The sequence below is a fragment of the Odocoileus virginianus genome, chromosome 3 (assembly GCF_023699985.2).
Source record: "Odocoileus virginianus isolate 20LAN1187 ecotype Illinois chromosome 3, Ovbor_1.2, whole genome shotgun sequence".
Taxonomy (NCBI): Eukaryota; Metazoa; Chordata; class Mammalia; order Artiodactyla; family Cervidae; genus Odocoileus; species Odocoileus virginianus.
The window spans coordinates 58,483,565-58,503,506 of NC_069676.1; the positions used below are offsets into that span (position 1 = coordinate 58,483,565).

The following is a 19,942-nucleotide window of genomic DNA, read 5'->3' on the forward strand; positions in this document are numbered from 1 at the left end:
CTAGCTGTTCTTTAGTGAGTGGGAGACCAGAGGAAAATAGAGAGTTAAGGTCTCAGAAAACCTGAGAATTGAAGAACATAGTTTTATCAGGCTTGGAAAAGAAACACCCTCCCCCACCACCCCACCGCATATTTTCAGGTAGCACTCAGCTCACTCTCCAGCTAGTGGAAATGAGCTGAATTCAGACTGATAGACACAAGCATCGATGCATGTCCTGAGTCAACTTCATCCATTCTGCAGAAGACAGCCCCACTCAAAGTGTTTGACAATGTGATTGTTTTCCAGAAAACAATGTTTTTTGAATGCTAGAGAAACTAAGCCCATCCTATGTACACAGAACTGGATGAGCTTGAAGGTGTTTGATATCTGGGAGTTATGCAGAGGTGGATCATCACATGGGTATGGTAAGACCAAGGAACATTAAGGACTGAGTCTATGGAATTTACTGGTCTCAAAAAAAACCTTTGAACTCAATGAATTCTCCCTGCTGAGTGGAGATCTTATGGAAGGAAGTTCCTTTCTACAGTGCTTGACTTGATTCACTGCAGGGCAAACAGATCATACAGCCATACAATGAAGGGATGATTCATGGGGCTGTCACAGAGCATCTACAGAAAAATCACAAGTGTGGGGAAAGGTTGGGCAATGAGTGCAAAAGGAAAAAATAACCCAGCTAGTGGGAAAGAACAGGAACGTTTCATCATCATTAATCATGACACTCCCTACCCTACCACACAACCCACAAACACACACTCATCCCAAGCTGTTTATGAGGGTGTCAGACACCACAGAGTATGCCTCAGAGCATGGAGCTAATGTATCCAGAAGGTTAGAAGGAAATTTAGATTTATCACAAGGAAATAAGCATTTTTATCTTTCTAGGTTAGGTGCAGAACATCAAATTTCTAAATGCCTCATTTTATTAGGCTCCAAATTTATTAGGATCCAAATCTGGGCTGGATGAAGCACAAGATGGATGAAGCACAAGCTAGAATCAAGATTGCCGGGAGAAAGATCAATAAGCTCAGATATGCAGATGACACTACCCTTATGGCAAAAAGTGAAGAACTAAAAAGCCTCTTGATGAAAGAGGAGAGTGAAAAAGTTGGCTTAAAACTCAACATGCAGAAAACTAAGATCATGGCATCTGGTCCCATCACTTCATGGCAAATAGATGGGGAAACAGCGGAAACAGTGACAAACTTTATTTTTCTGGGTTCGAAAATCACTGCAGATGGTGATTGCAGCCATGAAAGTAAAAGACGCTTACTCCTTGGAAGGAAAGTTATGACCAACCTAGACAGCATATTTAAAAGCAGAGACATTACTTTGCCAACAAAGGTCCGTCTAGTCAAGGCTATGGTTTCTCCAGTAGTCATGTATGGATGTGAGAGTTGGACAATGAAGAAAGCTGAGTGCCAAAGAATTGATGCTTTTGAACTGTGGTATTGGAGAAGACTCTTGAGAGTCCCTTGGATTGCAAGGAGATCCAACCAGTCCATCCTAAAGGAGATCAGTCCTGGGTGTTCATTGCAAGGACTGATGTTGAGGTTGAAACTCCAATACTCTGTACAGCTCATGCAGAGTTCACTCATTGGAAAAGACCCTAATGCTGGGAAGGAGTGGGGACAGGAGGAGAAGGGGACGACAGAGGATGAGATGGCTGGATGGCATCACCAACTCGATGGACATGGGTTTGGGTAGACTCCAGGAGTTGGTGATGGACAGGGAGGCCTGGCGTGCTGTGATTCATGGGGTTGCAAAGAGTCGGACACGACTGAGCAACTGAACTGAACTGAATATACCACTTCATATACAGTATAAAAGTCTTACAGTAAGTACATGGTCATGTTTTGCCATTATATGAACATATGACCCCTCCAAAGATTGGCTTGGCCTACCTCTGGCAAGTACAATAGTGGATGTGACACTCTTCAGCCAGCCATATGTGGGAGCTCTCCAAGAATCTCCTTACATAAGGAATCCCAAAGCAATATGAGGCATTAAATTTCCTGTTGATCATCTCAACAAAATCTGGAGCCAGTATCTGTTGGTACCACCTGCAACAGAGTATCATCAATCAGGACACAGTTCCTAAGGGACTATATTTCTAGATGTTTCAATTTTAGAGGGCCAGAGCTTAGGAGGGTCTCTGAATGCATAGTACCAATGGCTTTACCTTTGTTCTTCAGATTCTGATTCTCTGAGCTCTTTTAAAAATCCATGATTCAATTTCCATGTTTATCAACAAGCTATCTCATTTCTAGGATCTAGGGGAGCTCCTTTCTGAACATCAAAAATTAGAATTAAATCTTTAAATCAATTAAAAATGACTTTTAAAGATTTTTTTTCGATAATTAAATTTGGCTAAATAGAAGGGGAGTACCTTTGAGCAGGCATCAAAACCCATAAAATAATAATAGTTCAAGAAACAGTCTACAATGGAAAGAGGGGCAGTCTAACACAGTGGTTAAGTGTATAGACCCTGGCATCAGAATATCTGGGTTTGAATTATGATTTCCGATGAGTGGAAACCAAGTTACTCTTTGTTTTGCTTTTACTCTTAATATCTCGATTTTCTCTTATGTATAAAGGAACTAAAGACAGTTTTTCTGTTTTTCTTTTAAAGATGGAAAATGTGTGCTGACCTTTAAAGCAGTTTTCTGGCTTTAAAATATTGATACCAGCCTTTGCATAAAGATGCTCTCTTTTTCAGTTTGGTGAGGATTCTAAGAGGAGGCTGTGATGACAATGGCATGCACTGGTAAAGAGACAGGCCATGATGAGTGTGCTGCCTATTACCAACAAGGTGATGAAGCTCCGGGTGGTGAGAAAGTAGTTCAGTCCTTTAGGAGACTGGAGATGATCCCGGATAACCATCTCAAGGATTACCTGAGATCCCTCACAGCTCTAAATTCACAAAACTAGCTGCTGGACAGTAACAATGACTTCCTAGAGAATTCTATGAATTTTCAATCTCCTCACCAAGTCAGAAATTCAGTATTTCCCTATCACAGAAACATATTAAAACCTCTGTAATTCAGTTAGAGCACCAACCATAAGAATGCAGAACCCTCAAGTTGCATCATATGTTGTACCACTGAAAGTCCTCACCAAAATTATTGAATGGGTTCCTCCGGGGCTACTGCAGATAAGGACTCAAATATTGAGACTTAACAAGCACAAGAGGAAGGTGAAATTCCTGGCTATAACTACATGAATAGAAATGATACTAACCTGGCTGTGCCTGGTGTGTAAGTATTATGATGTAGAGCTGGCAATAACAAAACAAAAATGATACCTAAAATATTAAGAATCAATGTGGGGAGGTATGTCAAGAATTCATCTGCAAAGATAACATAAAGAGAATTTTATGGGTATTTCATGCTCGTGATTTTTTCCAAATTGTTTTATATGAGTATGAACTAGGAATCAAGGGGTTTTGTTTTGTTTTTGCACATGGATTTCCAAATGTTCCAGCATTGTCTATTGGAAAGACTACCTTTTGTCCATTGAGTTACCTTGATAACTTTGTTAAAAATCTGTTGTATGTGTGGTTTGATTTTTAGATTATACTATTTCATTGACCTATCTATTCTTATGACAATACTATGTTCTCGATTACTCTAACTTTATAATAAGCCTTGAAATCAGGTAATACAAGTTTTCTTTCTTCTCAAAGATATCTTGTTTATTCTAGGTCTTTTACATTTTCATAGAAATTTTGGAGTCTGGTTGTCAAATTCTACACAAATGCCTGCTGAGATCTTTTTTGTGGGTGATTGCAATAAATATATAGATTAATTTGAGGAAAGTTCATACCTTATCAATATTGAATCTTTTCATCTGTAAATATAGAGTATCTCCTTGTCTACTTAGATACTTTGTAAAGCACATTTATCAGGTCTAGTAGATTTTTAAAAATTAACCTACTTTTCAGCCACATCATGAGGCATGCAGGATCTAAGTTCCCCAACCAGGAATCAAACCTGTGCCCTCTGCATTGGGAGTGTGGAGCACTGGCTCACCAGGGAAGTCCTTAGAATTTTAAATACCTTTTGAAATCTTCTGTGTAGAAGACCATGTTGTCTGTAAATAAAGACAATTTTATTTTCCTTTCCTGACTATACTCCACTCACCTATTCCACCCCAACCCCTGTCTTTTTGCTTTCCCTACTGCCCTGGCTAAGATCACCAGTACAATATTCACCAAGGAAAGTAGAGCAGACATCTTTAATTTTTTCCCAATCTTGAGGCAAACAGTCTTTCACTATTAAATATACTAACTTTAGATGTTCTATAGATGTCCTTCAACTATTTGAGGAAGCTGGCCTTTATTCTGTTACTGAGTTTTATTCTAAATGGATATGGAATTTTTGTCAAATATTTCCCCCTATATATAGAAATGATCATATAGTTATACTTTCTAGGCTCTTGGTATGTGGAAGTATACCAAAATCTTTTCTTTGTATAATGAACCAACTTTGCATTCTTGAATGAAACTCTACTTGGCCATGATGTACCTTTTAAAAAAAAATATTTCTAGATTTGATTTGCAAATAGTCTATTAAAAATGGCTATGGCTATGTTCAGTAAAAATACTGGTCAGTTAGAATTTTCTTGTAATATCTCTGGCTTTAGCATCAAGATAATGGTAGTCTCATAAAGTATGTCAGGGAGCCCTCCTCTTTTCTGGAATAGATAATATAGAATTGGCTTTTTTTCTTATTTAGTTGTATTCAAGTCTTTTCAATAACTTAAAGTTTCTGTAGAACCTGAATATGCTTATGATTTCTTTTTCTTGCCTAACTGTACTGGCTAGCTCCTCTAGTAAAATGCTGGGGAGAAAAAGAACTGGTAAAGGTTAAACAAGAAGGCAAAGTGCTAAATCTGAAATGAGATTTTATAGAAATTATTAATTATTAAATTATTATTATCAGATCAATGAGGCTGCCTGGGAGCTGTGATGGTGGAAGGAGCAAACAGGAAGTCTATAAGGTGGGAACTGTGAAACTGTTCAAACCTACATAAGGTCCAAAGCTGTCACTATATAAAACTAAATTTTCCTCACTAAATTTCCCTATATTCTCAATATGATCCTTAGTCTTTCTCATGCCTCCATAGGCACAGTTAGGAAATGTTTCAAGAGGAAATTTCAGAGTAGCTCAACCTTCGACCTTCTATCTAAGATACGAATGGTCAGTTATATCTCATGTCAGTGCTCTCAACTCAGTGTTCATAATGAGATCAGAAATTTGCCCACACAGGTTCCACATCCCTCTCTGTCAGGTATGCCTTCTCCCACTGCAGAAATTCTCATCCAGTTTTATAATAGATAATTCAGCCATGCAGGAAACAAATAAGGTGGGCATGAAATGTGAAGGAATCAAGTGGAAACTGAGGGACAAAAGATTAAAAGAACTCATGTTAACTGAAAATGTGCTCTACATTGTACTTCTATTTACCAGTAAGAAAAAATATTCAGATAGGTAAAGCAGGCTTGCCTGAAGTCATACAATCTTTTGAGTAGTTGAGCCAGGATTAAAACCCAGACAATGTGGTTCAGTTCAAAGTCTTTCCACGATACCAAATTTTCAGTAAGGAAAAGTAAATAGACATTAAAAGAGGAGTAGGAGACATGGTCAAGAAGCAACAGTTTCAAAAGGATCCTTCCAAAAATACAGATCAACTTATATGCTTGAAATGGGAAAATGTGCAACTATCACCTTTGCTGAATCTGATCAACCTATCCTTCCATGTTTGTATAAGAATTTTACATGTATCTTTAGGGGTCATGCTAAGCCCCTCACCCCACTTTTTTTTTTTGGTTGCACTGTGCAACTTGATCTTAGTTCCCTGACCAGGAATTGAACTTGGGCCACAGCTGTGAAATTGTTGAGTCCTATTATTAGGGAACTCCCAAGCCTTTCCTTGTTAATGCAGTTTCTTGGAATTGATATTTTTAAATCAAGCATTCTTCATGTCCTTTATAGGCAATTAATGTATATGACCAAAATGATGCCAAGTTAATATTAGCAATTTCACAATGTTTATTGTTAAGGGGCATAATAAGGAATATGTACTTTGACAACATTCTATATACATAATTTGTTCTACTAACCATTCAATTCATAACTTTAAAAGCTCTACATGCTATGGTGAAAATGGCCTTCATTTATGTAATTATTTTCCATCATGTCTGCTGAGTTAGGTATCACCACACTACAGATATGTATTCTCTTGTAAAATTTTCTCTATAAAGATGCTTCAACAAAGTTATCAAATTAATCAAGTTCCTGTTACGTATTAAGCATTGAGCTAATACTGAAAGCTTGTCTGTGTTTTTAGTTCACTATGATTTTTACCACTGCTATGAATTCTCTGATGTACAGTGAGTTGTGATTTCTGGATGAAAGCTTTCCCACATACAGCACATCGATAGGGTCTTTCCCCAGTGTGAATTCTCCGATGCAAAACAAGATCTGACTTCTGAGAAAACGCCTTTCCACATTCAGCACATATGTATGGTTTCTCTCCTGTATGAATCCTCTGATGACCTGGGAGGTGAGACTTTTGAGAGAAGGCTTTCCCACATTCAGTACAAACATAAGGTTTTTCTCCTGTGTGTATCCTCTGATGTCCAATGAGATGTGATTTCTGACAGAAGGCTTTTCCACATTCATTGCATTTATAGGGTTTTTCTCCAGTATGTGTTCTCTGATGTATAATGAGCTGTGACTTTCGGGAGAAGGTCTTCCCACAAGCAGTACATTCATAAGGTTTCTCCCCAGTATGAATTAACTGGTGTGTAATGAGTTCTGTCTTTCTGCTGAAGGCTTCCTCACACTGAGCACATTTGTAGGGTTTCTCCCCGGTGTGAATTCTTTTATGTATAATGAGGTGGGACTTCTCACAGAAGGCTTTCCCGCATTCAGTACACTCATAGGGCTTCTCTCCAGTATGAGCTCTATGATGTATAATCAGTTGTGACTTCTGGGAGAAGGCCTTACCACACTCTCTACATTCATAAGGTTTCTCTCCAGTGTGAATTCTCTGATGTATAATGAGCGGTGATTTCTGGGAGAAGGCTTTTCCACATTCACTACATTCATATGGTTTTTCTCCAGTATGAACTCTCTGATGTATAATAAGAGATGATTTTTGAGAGAAGGCTTTTCCACATTCAGAGCATTCATAAGGTTTCTCCCCAGTATGAGTTCTCTGATGTACAATGAGGTGAAACTTCTCACTGAAGGCTTTCCCACATGCACCACAATCATATGGTTTTTTCCCAGTATGAATCCGTTGATGTACAATGAGCTGTGACTTCTTAGCAAAGGCTTTTCCACATGTAACACACACACAGGTTTTCTCCTTGGTTTCAACATTCTGATAATGAATAATGGATTGTTTCTTGCCGAAAATGTTTCCATGCTCAATATCATTACAGGGAATTACTCCATTGTGAATCTTCTCAAGGTTAGAATTTGCCACACTGTGGATGAATGATTTTCCACATCCAGAACTCTCCTCAAGGTTTCTTCTTGAATTGTTCTTATTACAACTAGGTAGGTCAATATTAGATTTCAAGTTCTTTTTAAAGGCATCATAGTTATAGGGTCTTTGTCTTGAAGCATCTGACTCTATGCACTCTTGAAATATTTTCCTCAGTGCCTCATATTTGTAGTCTGACTCTACAGTCATTGTTTTGTTGTTGATGACTGTTACTTTTGTGGAAAGTCTGTTTTTCTGACATCTCTGTAACTGGCCATCACTTTGACAGACTTTTAAAATGGAGTATAATGAACCATCCTTTGTGAATCCTTTCAATATCTTATTATGTAAGGAAACAGACCCCAAAATACATGATTGGGGGTTGTCAAGGTTACTCTTCCTGTCTAAAAGAAAGGAAAATTAAAACGTCATAAAGAATAATTAACAGAACACAGAGGAGTATAAAAAATGATTGATCTAATAAAAGTGATGAACCCAAACAGGGATGAGATGCCATTTCAGAAGACAGTAAAATATACACTATGATCAGGGGAATGAATAGACAAAGATGTTAAAGAGAAATATTCATGAAAAAAACTAGACCTGAAGGAGACAGAAAACTGAGTTATTATCACTCTAATCTTGGATTACTCTTTTAGAATCTTCCCATTTCTCCTGCTTTCAGAGTGTAAATGCTTTTCACCATTCAAATTCATTTATTTTATAAACCATCTGCTATATACTTGGCTAGTATTATCCTGCCACCTCTAGCTGAAGAAACAAGGTCTCTTCTGTACTCAAAATATTTTATCTCCTATCATTCTACTTTCCTAATTAACAACTAATATAAACAAGAGAAAAACCCAAAATCATGCTGTGGATTCAGTATCAGAGTCACACCAAGAATCCAAGCTTGAATTGCACTGTTCCTTCTATATATTTATCAAATAAAACTAGCAAAGTTTTCCCAGAAAAGCCGTATTTCCCTATCTTCTAGGTTTTGTTCATATATTCTTCTTGCCCACCTTCATCAACAGTTTGCCCTCACCTCCCTTTCTCATCATCATCAATATTCAATTTATCTTTCAAAGTAGCTACAGATGTGTGCTCTGAAAAATGCCTTTTCAAATTCTGTTGCATTTCTTTAGACTCTAATTTTCTCTGAAATTTTAAAAACAGTAGCAGTATTTGACATTTAATTTTGTAATGCAACCTGTGTTTTTAGAAGAAATTTGCCTTCTATTGCCTATTAAGCCTTTTCATAAAATGCATTAAATATATAAAACAATATACATTTAATACAAAAGATATACATATAGAATCAATAAGAAATAGCTATCCCCTATAACGTTCACAATTATTTAATTGATTAATTATTTGTTGAGTGCCTATGAAATTTTCAGCACAGGAACAAAGAGTAAGAGAATTCACCAAGGATAGAAACATAAGCCTCAGGCATCAATCAACCAAAATAAAAACAAAACAAGCAAACTGATATTTCACTTACCTAGTCGCCCATCTGTCTGGTCTTCATATGGACAGATCCAATTTGGTATGTCTCTTTTAATGATCCATGGATCTTCTCCTTGCTCCAACTTGGAAATGACATCTGGTTTGGAAACTGGATGCCCTATTAAATAGAAATCAGAGGAATTGGGAGAGACTGCACAGAAGGCAAAAGAGAAGATGCAGTGTAAGGAGGCCTACAATGAAGTAGTTCATCTAACCTTCAGAGAGTAATGACCTCCATCAGGGAAGGTATTAAGATCATCACAGTCATTATATACACGTCAGGAAACACCTAACTATAGTGACTGGTAAGGAAAGGTACTTAACTGGTCAAGTCTGAGTTATACAGGGAAGTCACTCTTACCCATTGAGACCAGGTGGCTATAGTTCTCCAGCATCACATCCCTGTACAGGGTCTTCTGAGCAGGGTCTAGTTGCTGCCACTCCTCCTGGGTGAAATCCACAGCTACATCCTTGAAAGATACTAATCCCTGTAACAGTAATATTCCTGTTCAATCTAAAGTCACCATTCTTCTCATTTCTACTATACCATGCAAAACTATACCTACACTTAGTTTTGTATCAGAGTATTTGGGAGAATCAATGTCAAATCCTGCCTTTAACAAGAGCCAGACAGGACAGGAAAACAAAAGAGGTAAATCATAAAATGCCTACCTAATAAAAATGGTAATTTAGTAAGTGATAAAGCAGCATTAAAATAGCTGAATGAATAGTACTGAAACAACTGGAAATTTCACAGGAAAAGAATAATGTTGAATCCATTTGTGAGAAACTGAACTGTATACCCTGGAAATCCGTAAGTTGAAGTTCTAACCCCTAGAACCTCAGAATGTGACCTTATTTGGAAACAGGGCCATTGCAAATATTATTAGTTATATGAGGTCATTAGGGTGGACCCTAACCCAATATAACTGATATCCATAAAAAAAGGAGATGTTTGAACAGAGTCACACACACATAGAATGAAGACAGTATGAAGACACTTGAGGAGAAGATAAGTTATCTATAAGCCAAACAGAGAGACTTAGAACAGATCCTTCCCTCAAGCCCTCAGAGGGAACCAACCCTGCTGATAAGCTGAATTTTGACTTACAGCCTCTAGAACTGTGAGATAAAAAATTTCTGTCATTTAATCCATGCAGTTTGCAGTATTTGGCTAAGCCAGTTCTAGCTGTCATAACAAAGTATATCAATTATAATACAATGATATCTTATGTCTTGGAAAAGAGAAATATATATATATTCTGAATGAAGAAAAATTTTAATTTTAAAAATACCAAAAACTATAAAATAACAACAAAACCTGGCTGGGAGGATTTTTATTAATAATTATAGAGAAGGATTTTTAAAGTATAACACATAAAAAATTTCTGAGAAGAGTCACATTTAGAGAGTCAGAGAATGTCAGAGTTATTGAAGGTTCTAACTGTATCTCCTCATTTCATAGGAAAGAAATCTTAGCTTCTTCTAAATCTAACAATTTTCCTACATATATGCAATAGCTAGGAATATAACAAAATACATCAATTATAATAGCAATATTGAAAAAGAACACACAAGAAATATGCAGGAAACATTTATGAAAAAGCCAAAACAAAGTATTGACATGACACTGAAATAAAGGACTTGGGTAACTGTAGAGCCATAGACGTTTCTGGAGGGTAAACTAATGATTTTAATCATGTCACCATTATGTATGTGCACATTCAGTCAGTTCAGTTCAGTTCAGTCACTCAGTCGTGTCTGACTCTTTGTGACCCCATGAATCGAAGCACGCCAGGCCTCCCTGTCCATCACAAACTCCCAGAGTTTACTCAAACTCATGCCCATCAAGTCGGTGATGCCATCCAGCCATCTCATTCTCTGTTGTCCCCTTCTCCTCCTGCCCCCAATCCCTCCCAGCATCAGGGTCTTTTCCAGTGAGTCAACTCTTCGCATGAGGTGGCCAAATGGAGTTTCAGCTTCAGCATCAGTCCTTCCAATGAACACCCAGGACTGATCTCCTTCAGGATGGACTGGTTGGATCTCCTTGCAGTCCAAGGGACCCTCAAGAGTCTTCTCCAACACCACAGTCCAAAAGCATCAATTTTTCGGTGCTCAGCTTTCTTCACAGTCCAACTCTCACATCCATACATGACCACTGGAACACCATAGCCTTGACCAGACGGACCTTACTTGGCAAAGTAATGTCTCTGCTCTTTAATATGCTATCTAGGTAACAAAATGTCTTTCTTAAGTTTAATTTTATTTTTATATAATTTTTAAAAGTTACTTTCCATTTACAGCTATTACAATATATTGGCTGTACTCCGTGTTTTACCATATATCCTTAAGCCTATCTTACACCCATTAGTTTATACCTCTCTCCCTCCCACTCCAGTAATGCCACCACTGCAGTTAGTAACTACACATTTGCTCTCTATATCTGTAAAGTTGTTTCTTTTTCATTTTATTCACTGGTTTGTTGTACTTTTTAGATTCTACATAAAAGTGATATCATATTGTTAAAAAAAAATATGCTATCTAGGTTGGGCATAACTTTCCAAGGAGTAAGCATCTTTTAATTTCATGGCTGCTATCACCATCCACAGTGATTTTGGAGCCCAAAAAAATAAAGTCTGACACTGTTTCCACTGTCTCCCCATCTATTTCCCATGAGGTGATGGGACCAGATGCCATGATCTTAGTTTTCTGAATGTTAAGCTTTAAGTCAACTTTTTCACTCTCCTCTTTCACTTTCATCAAGAGGCTTTTTAGTTCCTCTTCACTTTCTGCCATAAGGGTGGTGTCATCTGCATATCTGAGGTTATTGATATTTCTTCCCGCAATCTTCATTCCAGCTTGTGCTTCCTCCAGCCCAGCGTTTCTCATGATGTACTCTGCATATAAATAAGCAGGGTGACAATATACAGCCTTGACATACTCCTTTCCCATTTTGGAGCCAGTCTGTTGTTCCATGTCCAGTTCTAACTGTTGCTTCCTGACCTGCATACAGGTTTCTCAAGAGGCAGGTCAGGTGGTCTGGTATTACCATCTCTTTCAGAATTTTCCACAGTTTATTGTGATCCACACAGTCGAACCTTTGGCGTAGTCAATAAAGCAGAAATAGATGTTTTTCTGGAACTCTCTTGCTTTTTCGATGATCCAGCAGATATTGGCAATTTGATCTCTGATTCCTCTGCCTTTTCTAAAACCAGCTTGAACATCTGGAAGTTCTCGGTTCACGTATTGCAGAAGCCTGCCTTGGAGAATTTTGAGCATTACTTTACTAGTGTGTGAGATGAGTGCAATTGTGTGGTAGTTTGAGCATTCTTTGGGATTGCCTTTCTTAGGAACTGGAATGAAAACTGACCTTTTCCAGTCCTGTGGCCACTGCTGAGCTTTCCAAATTTGCTGGCATATTGAGTGCAACACTTTCACAGAACCATCTTTCAGGATTTGAAATAAATCAACTGGAATTCCATCACATCCACTAGCTTTGTTCATAGTGATGCTTTCTAAGGCCCACTTAACTTCACATTTCAGGATGTCTGGCTCTAGGTGGGTGATCACACCATTGTGATTATCTGGGTCATGAAGATCTTTTTTGTACAGTTCTTCTGTGTATTCTTGCCACCTCTTCTTAATATCTTCTGCTTCTGTTAGGTCCATACCATTTCTGTCCTTTATCGAACCCATCTTTGCCTGAAATGTTCCCTTGGTATCTCTAATTTTCTTGAAGAGATCTCTAGTCTTTCCCATTCTGTTGTTTTCCTCTTTCTGTGCACTGATCGCTGAGGAAGGCTTTCTTATCTCTCCTGGCTATTTTTTGGAACTCCTCATTCAAATGGGGTTATCTTTCCTTTTCTCCTTTGCTTTTCTTCTTTTCACAGCTATTTGTAAGGCCTCCTCAGACAACCATTTTGCCTTTTTGCATTTCTTTTCCATGGGGATGGTTATTGATCCCTGTCTCCTGTACAATGTCAGGAACCTCTGTCCATAGTTCATCAGGCACTCTGTCTATCAGATCTAGTCCCTTAAATCTATTTCTCACTTCTACTGTATAGTCATAAGGGATTTGATTTAGGTCATATCTGAGTGGTCTAGTGGTTTTCCCTACTTTCTTCAGTTTAAGTCTGAATTTGGCAATAAGGAGTTCATGATCTGAGCCACAGTCAGCTCCTGGTCTTGTTTTTGCTGACTGTATAGAGTTTCTCCATCTTTGGCTGCAAAGAATATAATCAATCTGATTTTAGTGTTGACCATCTGGTGATGACCATGTGTAGAGTCTTCTCTTGTGTTGTTGGAAGAGGGTGTTTGCTATGACCAGTGCATTCTCTTGGCAAACTCTATTAGCCTTTGCCCTGCTTCATTCTGTACTCCAACGCCAAATCTGCCTGTTACTCCAGGTGTTTCTTGACTTCCTACTTTTGCATTCCAGTCCCCTATAACAAAAAGGACATCTTTTTTGGGTGTTTAGTCTGAAAGGTCTTGTAGGTCTTCGTAGAACCGTTCAACTTCAGCTTCTTCAGCATTACTGGATGGGGCATAGGCTTGGATTACCGTGATAATGAATGGTTTTTCTTGGAAATGAACAGAGATCATTCTGTCGTTTTTGAGATTGCATCCAAGTACTGTATTTCAGACTTTTTTGTTGGCCATGATGGCTACTCCATTTCTTCTAAGGGATTCTGCCCACAGTAGTAGATATAATGATCACGTGAGTTAAATTCACCCATTCCAGTCCATTTTAGTTCGCTGATTCCTAGAATGTCAACATTCACTCTTGCCATCTCCTGTTTGACCACGTCCAATTTGCCTTGATTCATGGACCTAACATTCCAGGTTTCTATGCAATATTGCTCTTTACAGCATCGGACATTGCTTCTATCACCAGTCACATCCACAACTGGGTATTGTTTTTGCTTTGGCTCCATCCCTTCATTCTTTCTGGAGTTACTTCTCCACTGATCTCCAGTAGCATACTGGACACCTACCAACCTGGGGAGTTCCTCTTTCAGTATCCTATCATTTTGCCTTCTCATACGGTCCATGGGGTTCTCAAGGCAAGAATACTGAAGTGGTTTGCCATTCCCTTCTCCAGTGGACCACATTCTGTCAGACCTCTCCACCATGACCCGACCGTCTTGGGTGGCCCCACATGGCATGGCTTACTTTCATTGAGTTAGACACGACTGTGGTCCTGTGATCAGATTGGCTAGTTTTCTGTGATTATGGTTTTAGTGTGTCTGCCCTCTGATGCCCTCTTGCAACACCTACCATCTTACTTGGGTTTCTCTTACCTTGGATGTGGGGTATCTCTTCACGCCTGCTCTGGAATCTAAATGATTTGTATTGTTTAAAACTATTTTTAAGGGTTTTTCCCTAATTATTCTCTTATTATCAAATACTGCTTTCAGAATGAAAAAAATTAAATATCAACATTCCCTCGCTAAAATGATTCCTTTGGTTCCATCTATCTATCTATATATAATTACTCTCATCTCAATCATCTCAATCTTAAGGTTTCTCTCATCCCACACCATCAACCTACCACACATTTAGTTCGTTCCCATAACAATCCCTTTAGTTTTCCCACTTTACATATGAGATAACTGAGGATTACAGTGGTTAAATCACTTTGTGCCAAAGGTTACACTAAATATATATGACTGATTAACTGTCAGATTTAAAAGCAGGTATCCTGACTCAATACCTTGGTTTTTTGGCCACTGTACTCCACAATGCCTTCCTTGATTCTGCAATTAAGACCTTTTATATTTTATTACACTAATATCTCCTTTAGACAAACTTTCCATGAAACACCTCCACTTTCAGTTCAGTTCAGTTCAGTTGCTAAGTCGTGTCTGACTCTGCGACCCCATGAATCACAGCACGCCAGGCCTCCCTGTCCATCACAAACTCCCAGAGTTTACTCAAACTCAAGCCCATCGAGTCGGTGATGCCATCCAGCCATCTCATTCTCTGTTGTCCCCTTCTCCTCCTGCCCCCAATCCCTCCCAGCATCAGGGTCTTTTCCAGTGAGTCAACTCTTCGCATGAGGTGGCCAAATGGAGTTTCAGCTTCAGCATCAGTCCTTCCAATGAACACCCAGGACTGACCTCTTTTAGGATGGACTGATTGGATCTCCTTGCAGTCCAAGAGACTCTCAAGAGTCTTCTCCAACATCACAGTTCAAAAGCATCAATTTTTCAGCACTCAGCTTTCTTCACAGTCCAACTCTCACATCCATACATGACCACTGGAAAAACCATAGCCTCGACCAGACGTACCTTTGTTGGCAAAGTAATGTCTCTGCTCTTTAATATGCTATCTAGGTTGGTCATAACTTTCCTTCCAAGGAGTAAGCGTCTTTTAATTTCATGGCTACAGTCACCATCCGCAGTGATTTTGGAGCCCCCAAAAATAAAGTCTGACACTGTCTCTACTGTCTCCCCATCTATTTCCCATGAGGTGATGGGACCAGATGCCATGATCTTAGTTTTCTGAATGTTAAGCTTTAAGCCAACTTTTAGTTTGCCTCAAATTCTCATCCCTTTCTACTTTTGCAAATGCTGTTTCCCATCCTCATCCTACTTTCTTCATGATCCAAAGTTCAATCATTTTTTAAGCCTCTTATCCTTGCTTTCTCTATAAAGCTGGCAGCTCTTCCTTCTCCACTATAAAAGTTCCTTGCTCTCATGTCTATTATAGAGCTTTTATATATTATCATTAGTTTCCAGATCTGTTTGCCCCATTTTTCTCTGTATTCTTCCCAAGAAAGAACCATGCCTAAATTTTGAGTTATTTCACAGCTAGCCAGCATCTGTGACATTACTGAATAGTCAAGACATGTCTGCTAAAAAGGAATGAATGAAAATTATAGAGAATAAAGTTCATACTTAGTTAAAAATGGTTTTGCACACTTTGAATAATATTCTTGTGATCTAAAGAACAGTAGCATGAGAAAGATAATAAATATAGAACATACAGGAAATCCGTTCTGATAAGAAAATTCATAAATGTAATGCTGACATTCTAATTTTGCTTTATCAATAACACTAGAATGCCTTAATATACTATATATGTATAAATTTTGTTAATATCAAGTAAAATACAGCACATAATCAGTGGAAATGTATCAGTGGAAAATTATATTTTTTGTATCAGTTACAAGCAATTTTTACAGTTTGAGTGACTGAGACAATGGAAGAGATGGAGGAGATGGAAGGGGAATAGGTGTTAGAGGGAGAAAAGATAGATGTGTGTGAAAATGATGATTTCTACTTCTGGACTGTATGGAAAAAATACAAATCTTTAATCCTAAAGGAATAAGCAAGTTATTAGCCATGGTAGTTGAATCTATTGGGCCAATAAAAAAATCCATACTCATCTTCAGAACATATGCAACTTCAGAACATCAGGGACTCCTGCTTTCCAAAGCTTTGAAAGACAATTATGTATTTTAAAAAATTATTTATTTATTAACATTAATTGTTTAGATTCCATCTATTCATACAAGAAGGTAAACTTCATATAAAGTTATGATTATCTTTTTTATTGGAATATAATTGCTTTACAATGTTGTGTCACTTTCTGCTGTACAGTGAAGTAAATCAGCTATATGTACACATATACTCCCTCCCTCATAAATCTGTTTCCCACTTTCCCCCAATCTGACCGCTTTAGGTCATCACAGAGCACTGAGCTAAGCTCTCTGTGCTATACAGCAACTTCCCACTAGCTGTATATTTTACACAGCTGTGTATACCTCAATCCTACTCTACCAATTTGTCTCACCCTCCCCATCCCACTCCATGTCCATTTTCTACATCTGCATCTCTATTTCTGTCTTGCAAACAGGCTCATCTGTACCATCTTTCTATTAACAGATTCCACAGAGATGCATTAATATACGATATTTGTTTTTCTCTTTCTGACTTAGTCCTTCCTATGACAGTCTAGGTCCATCCACATGACTACAAATGACTCAGTTGTGGATCTTAGTTCCTCAACCAGGGATTGAACCTGTGCCCCATTCAGTGGAAGCTCAGAGCTCTAACCACTGCAAGGGAATTCCTGACAATTATAAGAACTACTTTTTGAAGGAAATGAATATTTTGGAAGACCGTTCAAAACGTATCTACTCTGTATTATCTAGACTTTGTTGATAGATAAAACTGGACAACAGGACGCCTCTATACTCTATCTAGTCCTTTAAAGCAGAAGTCAACAAATTTTTTCAGCAAAGTAGATATTTTCAGCATTTCAGGCCATATGGTGCTTATCCAACTCTACCACTGTAGTACAAAAAAAGCCATAGACATTATGTAAACAAATGACATGGCTATGCTGCCAGTAAAACTTTATTTACAAAACAGAAAACTGAATTTTCCCCATAGGCAACAGTCTGATGACTCCAGCTCTAAAGGATAAAGTTAAAGAGTTAGGCTCTGATAACTTCCTTCTAAAAGAAATCACTCTATGATGCAGTTATAAATTTATTATTGCATTTACCACAGGAGTGTTGGTGAGAACACTGCATATCCCATTACTGAAAGGAAGATCCAAAACTGAAAGTTGTTTTAGTTTTATATGGCAAGAAATAATTTCTTCCTATGGGAAATGTATCTTCTTTATCTTTAGAGGACTGCAAATCATGTAACTGATGTCAGCAAAAAGATAAGAAAAACTGTACACCAACTTTTTTAAGTGGTTTCAAGCCAAATTATCTGCATATTACCTAGCAATTCTTTCTAGGTCTGGATCTTTATTTTGGCTATCTTTCCCTGATCTAAATTTTAGCTCTCTTCACTTTCCATTTGATTGCACTTAGAACCAAAAAAGGGAATTTAAAAAATTAAAAATTAAAGCAACTAACCTGGGACTTCATCTTTTTCTGCTCTCCTCTAAAATGGCAGATGCTTGAAAAGGCAAAATTGGTGATCAGAAGGGTATTTTCACAGATGGGCTGCAAAATGCAGTTTCTATATTCACCAGTCTAGAAACAACAACCACAGAAGTTAGGTAGATGATAAGCAAACCTGTGGGAGAAGATGGTTTGGTCTTCATAGAAAAATCAGCAAGTATAATGTAAAGTAAGCTCTCTTGTAACTACATACTTTGATCATACAGAACTTGAACAAGGTTTTTTAATTGTATGGATGTGAAGATATGTTTCTTTTTGATTTATTAACAACTTATCTGCCCCCCCCACCCCCCCGCCACCATTAACTAGCAATTCCATTCGCAGGAGTTCATAAGGCAACACACACACACACCAAGATAAACACACACACACACACACCCCAAGATAAGTTCCCCAGCAATGACCAAATCAAAAACTGAGAAATTTTTCCCTTATTCCTCAGAAAGGAATAAGCAGCTAACATCTAATCTCCCAAGAGCTCTTATATTTTCCTTGCAACTCAGCAGATACTCCTGCCAATCAATATGTTTAAACTTTTATTGTTGATTTTCAACAGTATGGATGTCTGCATATAAAAATGGTAGTAAGCTGGGACCACTGATACAAGGGAATATACCCTAATACAGGAAGGTACATACCTGGTAAATCCTTCTCAGTCCCACAAGGAGTTAGGTAGACAAGATTTAACTGGTTCAGAGAAACTGAGTACTCCTGCCACAGGGATACTGTTTCATATGGGGTATTCTAAGCTTTGTCAAAATAGATCTGTAAGGAAACAATTGGGAGAAATAGTCATACTTACCTCCAGGCACCCAGCAGGTGTTCAATAAATGTTTCCTGAATAAAATATAAAATGATTTCAATAAATTTAGATAGAGGTAAGACAAAAATAATAATTTTCATAATAATCCTATCCTTTCTGACTTGTTTGTTACTGTTTCATAATGATCATTTTTGTTAGGGGTACCAGGTTAAGGGCATAGTGACGGGTTGAGAAGGGATATGACCTGAAAAGTTGCCTATGACCTGTGGAAATTTTAATGTATGTAAACGAAAACTAGGCTATCATCCAAGACACTCTGGTCATTACTTCTCCCTCCAAATCTCTGAATCCTGGGGCCTAGCAATCACATACTCCACAGAACTCCCCCATGCCCACCACATCACTGCCACATGGATGCCCTCATCTTCTAGTCCACAGCCTCCCTCATCAATCACTGAGTCTTTAGAGTCCCCTAGATCCCTGACCCTGTCAACACCAGTCAGTCCCCCTACACACCATTTCTGATCCCACAGATAATCCCATAACTGACACACCGTTATCCAATTACTAATCTTACAGCTAACCCCATCCCTGACGCCCAAATAAACCCAACCCTAATCCTACATACACCTTCCCTAGTGATTTTGTCAGTCTCCAATCACTGACGCTCACGGACCCCTCTCATCCCATTACCAATCCAAAAGACACTCATCACTACACATGTCCGCCTTCTGACCTGCAGTTCCAGAAACGCCCATCACGGCTCAATCCAAGACAGCTGTCACATCCATAGTGGTGAATTCTCCCGCTTCCTGTCTGGGTGAGCAAAGCGCGGGGCTCCCCGGCGTGCACTGTTCCGTACAGCGGAGTTTTACCCACTCTGCACCCTGGGCGGCTTTGTTCAGGAGGCAATATGGCCACTCCCGTGCTATGTGGCTCAGTGGGAGCCGCCATCTTGTTAGATTGGTCAGTTCCGTACAAGCAGAGGAATTCAGTTTACTCAGAGCTTTTGTCTGGGCTGTACCACAGAGGCAGCAAGGGGAGGGGGGAAAGATAACATAAAAGAGGATTATACAAACCTGTAACGTACAAAATTTTGCAGAGAGACTTTACAGGATTGGGTAAGAAGTGTGAGTGATAATGTCCTCCATTAGAAGGCTGCATTTGGTAAAAGATGAAAAACTTGGAATAGTAAAATATTCTCACTAACGACTTCACTTAAAAGTGTTTGTAAATGGCTCAACCCT

At 38.4% G+C, this 19,942-nt stretch overlaps 1 protein-coding gene across 3 annotated transcripts; it reads right to left on the minus strand.

Moving 5' to 3' along the window:
- Window positions 1-1,870: 1,870 nt before the first annotated feature.
- On the minus strand, window positions 1,871-19,719 carry ZNF300 (zinc finger protein 300). 3 transcript variants are annotated; one of them, XM_070465662.1, is made up of 6 exons: window positions 19,432-19,719; window positions 18,571-18,697; window positions 17,885-18,004; window positions 9,368-9,494; window positions 9,002-9,124; window positions 1,871-2,060 (listed from the first exon to the last, which is right to left on the minus strand). In XM_070465662.1, exons 3-6 carry the CDS (start codon window positions 17,894-17,896, stop codon window positions 2,020-2,022), a joined length of 303 nt encoding a protein of 100 aa, XP_070321763.1. In that variant the 5' UTR covers window positions 17,897-18,004; window positions 18,571-18,697; window positions 19,432-19,719; the 3' UTR covers window positions 1,871-2,019. The 3 variants fall into 3 exon arrangements, with proteins under 3 accessions (XP_070321763.1, XP_020740803.1, XP_020740804.1); XM_020885144.2 differs by lacking the exon at window positions 1,871-2,060 and adding an exon at window positions 6,033-7,898 and having other exon boundaries at window positions 19,432-19,703; XM_020885145.2 differs by lacking the exons at window positions 1,871-2,060; window positions 18,571-18,697 and adding exons at window positions 6,033-7,898; window positions 18,735-18,769 and having other exon boundaries at window positions 19,432-19,703.
- Between the last annotated feature and the right edge of the window lie 223 nt (window positions 19,720-19,942).